The sequence below is a fragment of the Danio aesculapii genome, chromosome 14, assembly GCF_903798145.1.
Source record: "Danio aesculapii chromosome 14, fDanAes4.1, whole genome shotgun sequence".
Classification (NCBI taxonomy): domain Eukaryota; kingdom Metazoa; phylum Chordata; class Actinopteri; order Cypriniformes; family Danionidae; genus Danio; species Danio aesculapii.
The window spans coordinates 36,699,283-36,714,286 of NC_079448.1; the positions used below are offsets into that span (position 1 = coordinate 36,699,283).

General features: G+C 35.1%; 1 protein-coding gene across 3 annotated transcripts in view; it reads right to left on the reverse strand.

Annotated features, from left to right (window-relative positions):
- afap1l1a (actin filament associated protein 1-like 1a) overlaps positions 1-15,004 on the reverse strand; it is a 73,011-nt gene that overhangs the window by 11,912 nt on the left and 46,095 nt on the right. For all 3 annotated transcript variants that reach the window (XM_056472481.1, XM_056472480.1, XM_056472479.1), the window contains exons 2-11: positions 14,637-14,762; positions 12,505-12,588; positions 12,336-12,415; positions 11,666-11,777; positions 8,429-8,527; positions 8,141-8,349; positions 4,970-5,149; positions 4,702-4,785; positions 2,848-2,926; positions 179-328 (exon numbers count right to left, since the gene is read on the reverse strand). In XM_056472481.1, coding sequence (XP_056328456.1) covers positions 179-328; positions 2,848-2,926; positions 4,702-4,785; positions 4,970-5,149; positions 8,141-8,349; positions 8,429-8,527; positions 11,666-11,777; positions 12,336-12,415; positions 12,505-12,588; positions 14,637-14,762 — 1,203 coding nt within the window. The remainder of the gene's footprint in view (positions 1-178; positions 329-2,847; positions 2,927-4,701; positions 4,786-4,969; positions 5,150-8,140; positions 8,350-8,428; positions 8,528-11,665; positions 11,778-12,335; positions 12,416-12,504; positions 12,589-14,636; positions 14,763-15,004) is intronic.

Here is a 15,004-nt window from a genome sequence, read left to right on the forward strand (position 1 = left end):
CACACACACATAGAGAAAAGAGAATTACAGCAGTCATTACAGTCTGTTTCACGCTGTAGATTTATTCCACTTCACTGTCTGAGATCAAAGGCTGACAAAGAGAAGTTGGAAATAACAGGTGGAGAGAGTTGTAATTTGAGAACAGAAAGAGGATACGAAAGAAAGACGAGTGTCGTACCACAGCGAGGATCATGGTCGAGGGAAGAGCGAGAGTCTCCTGGCAGAGGAGGTTTTCTTTTGGAGAAGCTGATTATTCTTGTGATCTTTCTTCCGGCAGCTCGGCTTACAGTGCCTGTTAGTTCTGATAGTGCGCCTCGTTTGGGTTTACCTGTAAACACACATACAGGTGAAGACAAAATTATAAGCCCTCCTGTTTTCTTTTTTAAATATGTCCTAAATGAAGTTTAACAGAGCAAAGAATTTTTCACAGTATTTCCGAATATCGTTTCTTCTGGAGAAAGTCTTTTGGCTAGTATAACCCTTTGACTGCCCACTCTACCAAATGGTTGACCATGTTTTGACTGTTTTAAATAATGACTGTTCAAGTCATTTAAAGAATGACTGTTTTTAATAATGGTTTACACACACAGCACTGTTGGTTTACAAAAAAAAAATAAATAAATAAAAAATAATAATAATCCTGTTGCATTACTACACTTGATTTTGGTTTTATTGTAAAAAAAAACAAAAAAAAAAAAACAATTAAATAAAAAAATATTAAAAAACAAGAAAACATGTTAAATGATAATCTGAAATAGTTTATGGCATACTTCAGAAAAAAAGATGATTTAGTACTCAAAAATGTTTTATTTAGATTTTTAATAAATAAATTTAATAAATTCGTCTTACACTTCATATTTTCAAAGTTTTCATAATATATGTATTCATTACGGTACTTTTACCATAAACCGACAAAACCATTTGGTAGAGGCTGATATTTTAGAAATTATGGGATGTGTTAAAAAAAAGCATTGAGTGTGTTAACTAGCGACATTAGGAGTTAAGAAATGCAATTCAAATTTTTTTCTAGGTGGGGCAGTTAGAGCTGTTTTAAAAAATTTTTAAATCCTTTTAAGGTCAATATTATTAGCCCCTTAAGCAATATTTTTTCATTGATTGTCTACGGAACAAACCATCATTATACAATGATTTGCCTAATTATCCCAACTTGCCTAATTAAGGTCATTTGTTTGTGTATTTATATAGCGTATTTATCATGTGTGGCCATACACCCGAAGCGCTTCACAATCATGAGGAGGGTCTCTCTACACCACCACCAGTCTGCAGCATCCACTTGGATGATGTGATGGCAGCAACAGGACAACGGTGCCAGTAATGAACCTAGTAAAGCCTTTAAAGTCACTTTAAGCTGAATATCAGTGTCTTGAAAAATATCTGTCATCAAAATATCTGTCATCATTACAATAACTGTAATCACGGCAAAGATGAAATAAATCAGTTCTTAGAAATTAGTTATTAAAACTATTATGTTAAGAAATGTGTTGAAAAACAAATATTTTTTTTATTTTGGGGGCTAATAATTCAGATAGGCTAATAAGTCTGACTTAAACAGTACATACAAACACACACAGGTTTGATGGTTGAATGGAGTATTATGCATGGTCTACAGATACACAATCTGTAGGAATTAGGCCAAAGCTATTAAAGACTTTAACTGGTCTAAACAATGATGATCACAAACAATCCATTTCCTGCAAAAATCTTCCTGCTCGCGAGATACTATGTCAAGGCTCTTATAGAACGAGAGAGGGAAAGCCTAGATGAAATGTGTGATAGAGAGAAAACAATGATTTTTAAATTCAAAAGCAAATCTGCTTTATCAATTAAAATAACTCGACAGCACAACTGGTATTGTTGTTTTGAATGATAGTCAGGGTGTTGCTAATTAGTTGCGAAATTATTATTATTATTTTGTATTTTTAAACACATTGCCATATGGTTCCTATAGTGACTTTTGAGTGGTTGCTATGTTATTCTATGCAGTTGCTAAAGTATAGGTGTTTTTTTGTATATCAACATTGCCATAAGATTGCAATAGTTAGTTGTGCGTGGTTTTAAGAGTGCTGCTATGCAGTTGCTAAATTACGAATGTTTTTACTCAAGTAATTTTAACACCTTGCCATGTAGTTGATGGTATGTTTTGTGTGGTTGCCAGGGTGTTGCTAATTTAGGGTGTTTTTAAATAGTTGTCAGGGTGTTGTTATGCTGTTACTAAAGTCTGTTTTTTCATGTTACTTAGCAGTTGCTAAAGTGTTCTATTCAGTTTTTAACATGGTGTGTGGTTTAAGTTGTTGAGAATATGTTGCTACAGATTCAGGGGCATTATGAATGTTTTTAAACACATTGTTATGCAGTTTCTAGGGTTTTTAAGGGGTTTCCCAGCATGTTGCTATGCGAATTATAAGGAAATGTGGGTATTTTGTTTCTACGTATGTGGCTATAGTTTTTTTCAGGGTGTTACTATGTATTTTACACATTGCTGTACAGAGGTTAAGGTGGATTTAGTGATTGCCAGAGTGCTGATTTAAGCCTTTATTATTTTATATTACATTTTATATATTTAATTTTTAATTTAATTTAATTTATTTAATTTTTAATTTAAATGTTTATTTAATTTCGGACATTACAGAGCCCAACCACAAATCATAAATATATTAAAGCCTATGGCAATAGTTCCGGTTGTTTTTCTTTAAATTTGTACACATTCACATGCTTAACAGAAAAAAAAAAACTTTGCATGATGAATTACCTCTCTGGAGTGAATTACTAATCTAGAGTCAAATGTGTAATCAGAGAAGAATGGCAAGGCAAAGCTGAAGATCTCACCATTTTCCCGGATGTCACGAGCACTTTCTCCACTTGGCATACTGTCAGAGTCTGAGGTTTGCTTCTCTGCAGAACACCACTGCAGGGACAACAGCACAGCCAGATGAAACTTAATATGCCAAATGTTTAAATAGACACATCCATAATTATTATCTATGACTAATGCTGCACAACGCCATATGCAATTTACTGAAAACTAGCTCTAGGCCAGACAGCAACAGAGTTAAGACAGGAAAAACAATCCTAGTACAATCTACCTCACTCAACATATAAATTCAGGTAAAACACCTATCATAACATTTCCCATGATTTTGCCTCTCACAACATGTGATCAATTTACTATTACTGAGCTCGACACCTTTTAATTAAACCAGAAGAGTGAGTCCAGTTCATTTAAACGCAGTCAGTCTGTTTACACATACACACTCAGACAGGCACTCACAGAAGCGCTGAGCATATAATTACACACAATGAAAGAGGACAGACTCTCATCCATTTGAAGCAGTGGATTTACATGCACTACTATTAAACGGTTTGAGGTCAGTAAGGTTTTGTAAATGTTTGTGAACATTATAATCTTGTGCTCATAGAGGCTGCATATTATTTCATTAAAAATGCAGAAAAACTACACTATATTTGTTTTCATTTAAGACAACATGGTAAAGTCCACATGAATTGAAAGTTTCTGAAACTTTTATTTCAGTATGTTGATGTATGTCCAACTAAAACTGAATATTAACTAGGGAGCGGAGCTTTCTTTTTGCACATTCCATCATACTACTGATAAGATAATAAGGGCATTGTTTAGAATAATGTGGCTGTCAGTGCCAATAGCATAGTGGTTAATGTGTCAACACATAGCACCGAGGTGCTCATGGCGACACGAGTTCAATTCCCGGCTTGAGGTCCTTTGCCAATCCTTCCTCTATAAATTCTATGCTAACGGCTATCACATGTACTACAGGTCTATTGATTAATGTGTGGTTAGTGCGATGACACATAGCACTGAGATGCTCATGGCAACCCAATTTCCATTTCCGGCTTGAGGTCCTTTGCCTCTCCTTCCTTTATAAATTTCATGCTAACAGCTCGCACATATACTAGAGGCCTAGTGGGTAATGTGGGGTTAGTGCGTCGACATTTTTAGGTCCTGTCTTTCCTGTCTTAACAGCTAGCACACGTACTACAGGCCTAGTGGTTAGTGTGTGGTTAGTGCGTCTACACATAGCACTGAGATGTTCATGGCGATGTAAGTTCGATTCCCCGCTCGAGGTCCTTTGCTGATCTTTCCTCAATAACTTTTATGCTAACAGCTAGCACATATCCTACAGGCCTAGTGTGTAATGTGTGGTTAGTGTGTAAACTCCTGTCTTTCCTATCTTAACAGCTAGCACATTATGTTACCTGGCCTATAGAATGCAGCTCTATATCTATACATTCAAGATACCGGGACATAAATAACCTAGTGTAGTTTTGTCTTACATATGCATCACATTGTTTTTTTTTCACAAATAGCACAGATGCAAATGACATACTGGTTTTATAGAGTTCAATAAACAAGTTAATCTTCTTAACCTGTTATATTCTAGACACAATACTGCCTGTTTTAGTCAATTTTTCCAACACAAATATTCTGGTAACACTAATTCAAAACTTCATCTTCATCAAAAGAGTCATTTTTTTTTTTAGGTGTGATTATTTTTATAACCAACTCCACTCACAGCGAGACTACCTTTCACAGAAAAACCTACTCCCAAAAGTCTTGCAATCCATCATAAGCACACTTTATCTGTCAGTAATGAAGATGCGATGCACAGGACTCATGAATGAAACAAATGTGTTCTGGGATCCCACCTTATCCAGTTCAATCTTCCTAGGAATCATGGGAGATGATGGGCTGTCCAACCCATTCCCCTGACCTGTAACGTCACGCACCACCTGCAATCACACAAAGAAACATCAGTGGTCCACAACACATATAAACATAGTCTGTCACACAGGGGGTCCTTTTACAAAAGCTGTTTTCTGCTTGAACAATATTGTTTCTGGCAAACGGATGCATCCATTGTGTGTGTGTATAAAGGATGGATAATTGTAAAAGCGAATGAGGAATTGTGTTTACTTGCAGCCATTTCTCAGCTTGCTCCTTGCTCTGTACTGCCAACACTAGTGCTTCTCCACCGGGAAAAGAGAATCGGAGTTCGTGCTTCTTCCTCCGGCCGTCTTTGGGGATGTAGATGACGGAGCACAGGCTGAGTGGTATGTCTGTGTATGGCGACTGGTCTTTAGAGCTTTTATAGCACTGTAAAACAAGATTAAGAGGTTTCTATGTATTAGACATTACATTTTTTAAAGCACTTTTAAAATAACAAACAATTATGCAAATCTCAATAAATAAGAGATTAACTCTGCACTTAAAAAAATATCAGCTCCCCTAAAACATTGTTGTTGAGTAAATTAACTACGAAATGCATAAAAAGTTACTATGCTATTAATGTTACCCTCGAAATAGACATTTTTTTACATGAATCACTTAAAATTATTCATTCATTCATTCATTCATTTTCCTTTGGCTGAAGCCTGGTTTATACTTGCATTAGCTAGTTCTTTTGAGTACGCACGGCGAATGTGACGTCATCACTGTGTTTGTGGAGGTTTGCTTTGGGTCGATATCGACCTGTGATATGATTTTGGCTGGCGGAGCGCACGATTTTTTTTGAGACTCGAGCGAACAGTGCGCGTGGTGCTGCATTGGATTTGAGTTGAATATGAAACACTTTGAAGAGATTTTGTCTAAAACCGGTATGACTGTACATACATCTTTATGATCTGTCCATGTGTTATTATAGGGATTGCAACATTAGTGGGAAAGGAGGAAAGTTTTTGTAAAAGTTTAGAAAAACTTAAGTGTAAGGCATAAGTTTGTTAAAGCCAAAAAGAAAGGCCTTGGCAAAAGTGGAGACCCATGTGGTTTTAATAAACAATTACAGAATATATTTTTCCACCATTCATAAGTTTTACACTGATGTAGATGTTAAAATTTTAAATTTAAAACAATTTAATAGCTACAAAACTAAAATGCAGTAACAAATTATTTCTGTGATAACTGGAAAAGATTATTTGAACCCATCGGTTGACAATATGCCCTGTTTTTCTAGGTTTTATTGGTGATAATGGTCTGGAATGTTGAACCATTTTTGCCTTTTTTGCATATAAATAGAGGACAGAAACTAGTGAATTGTGGAGTCATTGTGGAGTGGGCTAAAAAAACCAACAAAGAAAATATCAGTATATATATATACATATATATATATATATATATATATATATATATATATATATATATATATATATATATATATATATATATATATATATATATATATATATATATATATATATATATATATATATATATATATATATATATATGCTTTTATTCTTGCCATAATAAAACTACATTTGTAGAGCAACCCATGTTCTGTTGTCATTAATATTAAATAAACTTTGATAGGTAGAACTGTTTGAGATTTGAACAAAAGCGATGCAAGTGATGCATTAAAGTTTGATTTAAAAATGTCTTGAATGGTTATGAAAATCCTTTTCATCATTAAAATAATTTATAAAAATGCTAAAAATAATAATAAAAAATGTTGATATTACGTAGTTCCAGAAACGTTCTACTTCGCTGTTTATCCGGCTGACTTTACAGTGGGTTCCGTTTGACCACCCCCTGTTGATATAAAGAATATCTCAACCTCAAACGTGCCAAGTATAAAAGCCTAGTCCATTTCGCGAGGTGCGTGCGTACTCAGTGGAGGTGCGCGATGCGGTGCCAGGCGAAAGTATAAATCAGGCTTTAGTCTCTGATTTATAAGAGATTGCCACAGTGGAATGAACCACCAACTACTCTGGCATATGTTTTACACAGCAGATGCCCTTCTAGCCACAACCCACTACTGGATAAGACAGTAAAAATTTACTTTGATTTTGAAAATTAACAAAAAAACACAGACACAATAGAAATACTAAAACATTAAAGGTGCCGTGAAGTGCTTCGAAATATGCATTTTTATTCAGTGTTTGACATAATTTCATCCGAAACACGAAGAGAGTGTGGCACATAGTGTAGCTCTTCCCCCTTTTTAAAACCAGCCAATAGTGTTTTGTTTTATTACCGTTCAGCCAGTGAGAGTGGTTGAGCTAAATTTTTTCCAAGTGAAAAGCAAATGAGAATAGTCTTGAAGGGGGCGGGGCAAGTCAGATACTAGAAAGCATTTGATTGGTTATGATTTGATGAGAAACTGAAGGATGAGGTGATGGGAATAAAACCGTTGATACATTTAGGTGGAAGTGACAAACGACAAGCTTTACATGTTTGTATCAGTTTCATATCTTCTAAAAGTGATTTCAGTCACTGTTTTGCAGCACACTAGCTTATAGATATCTTAAAAATTAACAATACTGATACTTACATCTAAAAAATTTTATTTTAATTTTTTTAAATTTTAATTTCATAGGACCTTTAACTAAAATTATTGACAAAAAAGACTAAACATAAAACATTCAAACTACATGAACAAAACTTATATCAAGAAAAACAACAACAGTAAAATAATAAAACTGGTTCAGTGAGCATGATAACTACCAAAATATCAATCAGATAATTCTTAAGTAATAAGATAAGAAGTAATCCTTTATGTAGATAAAAAAACTAATATAAAAATAAAAAATATAAATATAAAAAATAAAAACGAATAAACCTTTACTTGTTTTTGATGGCTTTATTGTTTTTGACATTATTGATTTACAGGGATTGTTCACCCATTTATAAAAGTTCTGTCATCATTTACTCACCCTTGACTATTTCCAAACCAGTTAGAGTTTTTTTTTTTGTTCTGTTGAATGTTAAAAACCTGTAACCATTGACTTCCCTAATATTTATTCCTCCTACTATGGTTGTCAATTGCTATAGGTTTTCAATATTCTTTAATATGTTGGGTTGTGGCTGAAAGGGCATCTGCTAAGTAAAACATGCTAGATAAGTAGGTGGTTCATTCCGCTGTGGCGACCCCTGATTAATAAACAGACTAAGCCTAAAAGAAAATGAATGAATGATGGAAATCTTCTTTTGTGTACAACAGTAAAACCTCAAACAGGTTTTAAACAAGTGAAGTGTGAGTAAATAAAGTTTCATTTTTGGGTGAACTGTCCATTTAAGTTCAGTTCAATAACAGTATCAATCAAAGTATCAATAGCTTTGTTTTGTCTGTTAGAGCATTTGGCCGCTCACCTGTAGTCTGTTCTCGCGGATGACAGTCAGCTGTTTAGCCCACTGACCGAAGCGTTTCTTTCTGAGCAGGAAGGCACAGATATGGCAGTCTCTCACCGGGGCCATGGAGTTTTCCTCTGAGGGCCACTGGTGCGTCAAACGCTGGCCTTTCTCTTCCTCCTCCTCGTCATATGACTCATAAGAACTGCTTAAAGCATCCGAGTCGTTATCTGCAATAGGAGTAATGTCACATTAAATACTGCTAATAAGAAATGACATTGCTTAAAGCATCAGGATTCTCCTGCTTACAGGAGTTTTTGCGTCGTCCGTTTACTTGCGTCGTTGGGTAATTATTCTCAGCGTCTTCGTAATAGCCATCTTCAATGGAATTCGGAGGGCTAGAGCTGCCTGTAGATATAAGCGAGATGCATAATGCATTATTTAAACAACTAAATTTAAATATATAATATTTAAATAAATAAATAAATAAATATATTATAGTTTCTGACCTGCAGCCCAAATAAAAAAAAGAATTCTGGCTGTTCAGGACTTTAAAGGTCTAGTTCACTTGTGCCCAAACAGTTTAAGTTTCTTTTGTTAACAGTAAAGAAGATATTTTGAAAAATGTTGGAAAAACTGGTAACCACTGACCAATAGTAGGAAAAACAAAATACTGCTGAAGTCAATAGTTTCGGTTTTCTAACATTCTTCACTATATAATCTTTTGTGTTCAACTTTAAAGCAAGTCAAAGATAAATAAATGATGATAGATCTTTCTTTTTTGGGGGTGTACTGTCCATTTAAGACAAGGAAGGCGTCTCAGCCAAAAGATTAATTAGCAATCATCTGTAAAGTGAATTTTAGACTTGTATCTCTTAGCATCTTCTTACTGAATTGCTTGCATGTACTGTAGTCTTCTTTTAGTGCATTATTAATCTGTCATTGCTTTATTAAAATTGCTAAACAATAAATTCATTAGCATTGACTCCTCATAGGATTCCTCCCTCTTTTGGTCTCAGACATGAACTCCACACCCAGGTCTCAGCCTGGAATTAGATTCATATGAACTAATTTTGAGAAAAGCATATTTATTAACCCACACAAGTGGACAGTCATTCTATTGCTGACAGTATCTACAGTACATGCAGTTTATCCATTTGCTGACATAAACAAAATGTCAAGATAAAACCAAGCTTGGAAATGTGTAGGTCAGTGTTCCCCATACTTGAACTCTGGAACAAAATTGCAAAACCTCTTTGCATACGCTTGTTGTTTTGGTCTCCTACACACTGTAAAAAATGCAGGGTTCCACACAATTCATTCATATTGTCCACAATCGATTAAGTTAACTTAAATGTATGTGGATTGAACATAAAACTATTTAGTTGCCCCATCTGTAGTGCATATACAGATTTAAATGGAAGACAGTGGAATGAAAGTATTCTATTTACTTCTTAAATGCACATTCTAGGTATTATTTTAATTAATAGTACAGTCTGAAATTGTTTATTTTTATTAAAATATATATTTATTATTTATTTATTTTTTAACTTTATATTCAGTATTGCTCCATTCTGGTACAAGAGCTAATGTCCACTTTTCACAATTCATCTCTTTCTTGTTATTTTTAATTAGAAAATGTGTCCCATTTTAGATTTAAAATGACTTGAAAATGAAAATGGGGAACCACTTTATTTCGACAATACCCTTTTAACCACTTATACCCCTTTAACTTGAATTATCTTTTCAACAACTGAACTACCTGTCTGCTTAATATCTGCTATCTCTTTATTTAAATGGTCTCCCAACAGACATTCTACTGATCATAGATAACTGTATAGTACTTGTCAAATTATTCTACCAACCCTAATTTGACAGTATACTAATATTCAAGCAATACTCTAATCAGAGTTTGTCAACATGTAGTTGCAAAGTTACCTATTCACAACAGAATATCTAAGACCCCATTTGTAGCTTAGACATATTTTCAGTGATCCAATCACAAGTGGTTGATCAAGACATTACCAATTCCACCTAGTAGGATCTCAAAAGCATCTTGTACTTACTTTATCACAATGTAATCATTTAGCTGTAAATTCCCTTTCCTCTTTGTTGACTGACTTATTTTTAATATTTCAATATGCAATTCCCACCTTCCACAATACAATGAGTGGAAAAAATATGTATTGAATGCATCACCGTTTTTCACAGAAAACATTTCTAAAGGTGCTGTTGACTTGAAATGTTCCTGGATGTTGGTGACAACCAAAGAAATACATAAATGCAAAGAAAACAAATCTAACTAGTTTACAAATTTAGTTATGCATCATAAAAGGGGAAAAGTATTGAACACATGAAGACAGGGATGTGTAGAAAGGCAGTGAAAGTCCAGACAGCAGCTGAAATCTCTCAGTAGTTCTTTAGCAACCCTCTGCCCTTCATCAGTGTAAATTAATATTCGCTGCTTCAGACCAATATCTACATTACCAGGATGATGAAGATGAAACCAGAGTGGCCATTTCAGCAAGACAATGATCCAAAACACAGCCAAGAAAACTCTCAAATGCTTTCAGAGAAAGAAAAATCAAGCTGTACAATGGCCCGGCCAATCACCTGACTTAAACCCAATATAGAATACAAATTAAAGATCAGATTGGATAGACAAAACCCACAAAACCATCTAAATTTTTACACTCTGTTGAAATCTGTGAGAAACTCACACCTGAGCAATTCATGTGACTTCATTCTCCATATAAGAGTTGTCTTTAAGCTGCCATCACCAAAAAAAAAAACATTTTTTTATAAAATATTTAATATGTTTCAGTAGTTCAGTACTTTCTCCTGTTTTTACACATATAGAATTTTTCAGATTTAAAAAATATATATTTTTATGTTTGTATTGTTTGGGTTTTTACCAAAATCTGGTTCAATCCCATGTCAACATCTCATTTAGAAATATTACTCCCAGGAAAAAAACATGACGTGTTCAATACTTATTTTACCCACTGTAAATGACTCTAAAGGAATACCTTTTCTTGTTACTTTTAAGACAAGAGACATTACAGTACCATTTACACCAAGTATGACAGCAATGCATCACCACTTTCCAGGGAGCACTAAGTATGAATGCATAAAAAGTAATCTAACTAAATAGTTAATAAGGTGAAGAATGTGGATGGCAACTGTGATTTAACAAGCTGTGCTTCGTTATAATGCAGTAAAGTATGCCATTTCTCACAACACATTCCATAATGAACATGTCAGTTCAGTGGGCAGAGAGTAGGCAGAACAGGTGGTGTTGTTTGTGTTAGAACACATTCAACCAAATGAGCATTTACACTATAAAAACAATCTGATCAAATTAATTTCCAACTACCTCTGAAAGTAGTTGAAAAAGTTAACAATCTCAACTGTTTACTACTGTATCTGACAAAAAAAAAAATGTTGACAGGGCCTACAAAACAATATAACCTCACTCTCAATGTTATTTAATCTACAGGAATTTATTTCAACCCATTTTTCCAAGCTAAACAGAACTGGACTCACTTCGGCTGGTGATATATTCTGGCATCTTTCCAGGACTGAGTGGTATAGCCTCTTCATAGTTATCCTCTGGAGGTAGTGTGTTGGGCAGCGGGGGAGGTGAATCTGCTGTGCTCTGATCCAAAAAAATAATAATCCACACAATGACTTATTTCATCTGTCTACCACATCCCATTAATTCACACTCAACATCTGCTTTTAGCGAGTCCTCACAATATCCCAAAAAGTTATGTGGCTCCGTTCCACTACTTGACAAGTTACCCTAATAACAAATGATATGTGACCGCTGCATCCAATCAAAAGCCAAACCCACATGCCACATGGATGACGGTTGAAAAATGCACCAGAAACTGGACCATTAAGCTAATAATGGCACACAAACACGCTGACATACGCGATGAGGAATCTGATTTCTGGAAGAGCTGTTCTCTTTAATAACAGATAGGCTCTGTGGGGACTTTAGTGAAGGTGACGTGAGATAACAGCCTGGCTCTGAATGTGCAATGCAGCTGGAAAGAGAAGAGCAGGTTTGAATGCAGGATGATTAATCTCCCTGCCGTATCTCACAGTCGCAGAGCACAGCCCTTATTATACATTGACATCAGGGTTAATGGTGCACTATATATTAGCGTTCGAGGCTAAAGAGCGAAGCATTGTGGGTACGTTTTCTTACAGGCTTGGTGACTGTGTGGTTCACCTCTGGCTCTTTCTTCTGATCCTCCATTTCGACTTTCAGGTCCCCGAGGTCACAATCTGATTAGACATGAAAACACAGTTGTGAGTAGATTACCTCAAAAACAATAGGGGAGAGCATGCTAGTGTCGTAAATACTCTCCACTTACCAAATGTATCAAAGAGAGATTCGACAAAGCTGGTTCCGTTTCTGTATACTGAGGTGTTCACGTACATATAGTCTTTTGCGGTGACTGTAAAGAATGAGTATGAGAAAAGGGAGAACATATGAGGACAACCACCAAAAGCTTTTTCAGTCTCATTTATGAGAGAAAAAAGGCTTATATCTGTCACTTTCTGGTACAAGGATTTTTTTGTTTGTCTAAATTGTCTCGACCATATTTTTCTATTGGGTTCATCTGTCAGGTTGATGTTTTCAGAGTTAATTTGCAATATATATGCAGTTTCCTAAAAGAAAAAACTCAATCTGATGAGACCACTGGGACTAAAAGGCTTAATCAAGGTAGTCTACCAGAAGTAACTAAGCTGATAAAAATTTCCAATCCTTCTTGATGGATGTAAACAAAAACAATGGTTCAAGCGTATTTCCTGTTTTACATTTTTAGCGGGAAAAGTCTATGGGCCAATGGCATGACCACATTAAAATGGTCTATAAAGGGAGGAAGGGGTCTTTAATTAAAGATGCAATAGGTGACAGGGTAACTCTTAAGTTTAGGTCACAATTCATGCTATTAACTATTTAATTACCTGCCTATTATTAAGATCTTATCATTGCATCTACCTTACTAACTATTAATAAACAGCTAATTAGAAGTTAATGTTTTTTTTAATACTGCAAATTGTGATCTAAACTGTTACTAATGATAGTCATCAGAAACAATTTTTGTTATGCTGGTTGAAAGTCTCTTCACATCCTGATAGCAATCTATAATTAAGGTGCAGTTTGTAAGTTTGACACCCAGTGGTTGAAATAGGTATTGCACTCCTGATTCAAAACACATTTTCACTCAGGCCTCTCCTCTGATGACTCCATGCAAGCACAGGTTGCCAGATCGACGACATCAACAAGATCATGCTTGACTATTGAGCTTAAAGGCTGATTTAATGTGTTCTAAATAAAAGCAATGGCACGCGATAGGAGTTTGTGTCTTAACCAACATCTGAAATTTCTAATTTAGAAAAGGCTTCTATTTCTTGCAGCTGAACAACAGAAAACTGACAATCACCTCAGGTACACCTCATGTGCTTTATTCAGTGTTAAATGCTAACAATGTGAGTCTGAATGCCATTTTACATGACATTTATTGCCATACTACTGAAAGCAGCAGCAGATAGTTCTCCCCAGATCTTAAAACTAAAATAAACCATTTGAAATTGAACTTTAGAACTGTGACTCAATGCAAGCCAACACATATCAGTGATTTAGCTTGTACATTTAATAATGTTGAAGAGGTTTAATATGTATTAATTAGATTGTAAACCTTAGAACTTCGTTGGAGTGCAGTGAGTGTACATATATTATGTGCTTCTAAATGGCTGTATTAAAATTTCTGTCGTGTTTTGTCTGGGGCAAATAGCCAAATTGCACTGCAAATCTTGTTACATAGTGTGTTGTTAGGACACGGGTAATGTAACCTGTTCATCTAATGTTTATGTTTAATATTTATATTATTTGCGAATTAATTACCACCTCATGTAGGACTCTGAATCCACGCAAGTGTATTTATATGTATTTTAATATCATATCACATCTAAGGTGTAGGATTAAGAAAAGTTTGTCCAATTAAAACGTTTGTTAAACATTACAATAGGCTGTTCCACCTGTCAGTCAAAATATGTATTTGCATACCTCTGCGCACCCTGTTCACACAAAAAGGATAACATTTTCAGTGTGCTTATGGACACGGTTCAGACAGAAAATGGCAGACAAATATCAACAACATATATTCTTTTTGGTAATAACTAAATGTGAAACTACTAAATATTGAATGTTATGTGAAATATTGTAGTGTTGTTGTCTAGTGTGCATTCATATGTTTAGAAGTTGTGGCTTTGGGTGGGGATTTGCATGGTCGGATGCAGGCTTTCAGTGCTATCAGGCTATCGTTAACATTTCCAATATCTACTGTATTGCACCTTTAAGTTTACAGCTAAACTCTACAAGAAGCTGGCCATTCCAGAAAGCCGATTTGGACATCTATGGCCGTAAAGATTTATCAACTGGTGGTCTTATCACTATATTTTACCTGCTCTAACCCAGAAACGGATTTTAGATATGTACCTGAGGGCTGAAGTTGTCTGAGAAGGTTCTTCACAGCCATTTTCTTTTCTTCTGTCGCACAACTCAGGGTCTCATGATCCAACAGCTTCAACAGCATATTCAACTCTGTCACCAGGAGCTCCATCGCTGAAGGTCAAAGCTCAGGGTTAGAGGTCGATATAAACCAGACTACACAACTGTCAGAGCTTGTCATAACAACAGATTAATTAAACCAACCATCAACCTCTCAGCATGAGCAAGAAAATAAAAACAAGTGTCAGTTACAGAGGCTATTAGTCAGTGATGTGATGCTCATTTTTGCTGCATTTATTAATGTTATATTAATTTGAAACACATTCAAATACAAAACAACTTCTAACATGAACAGG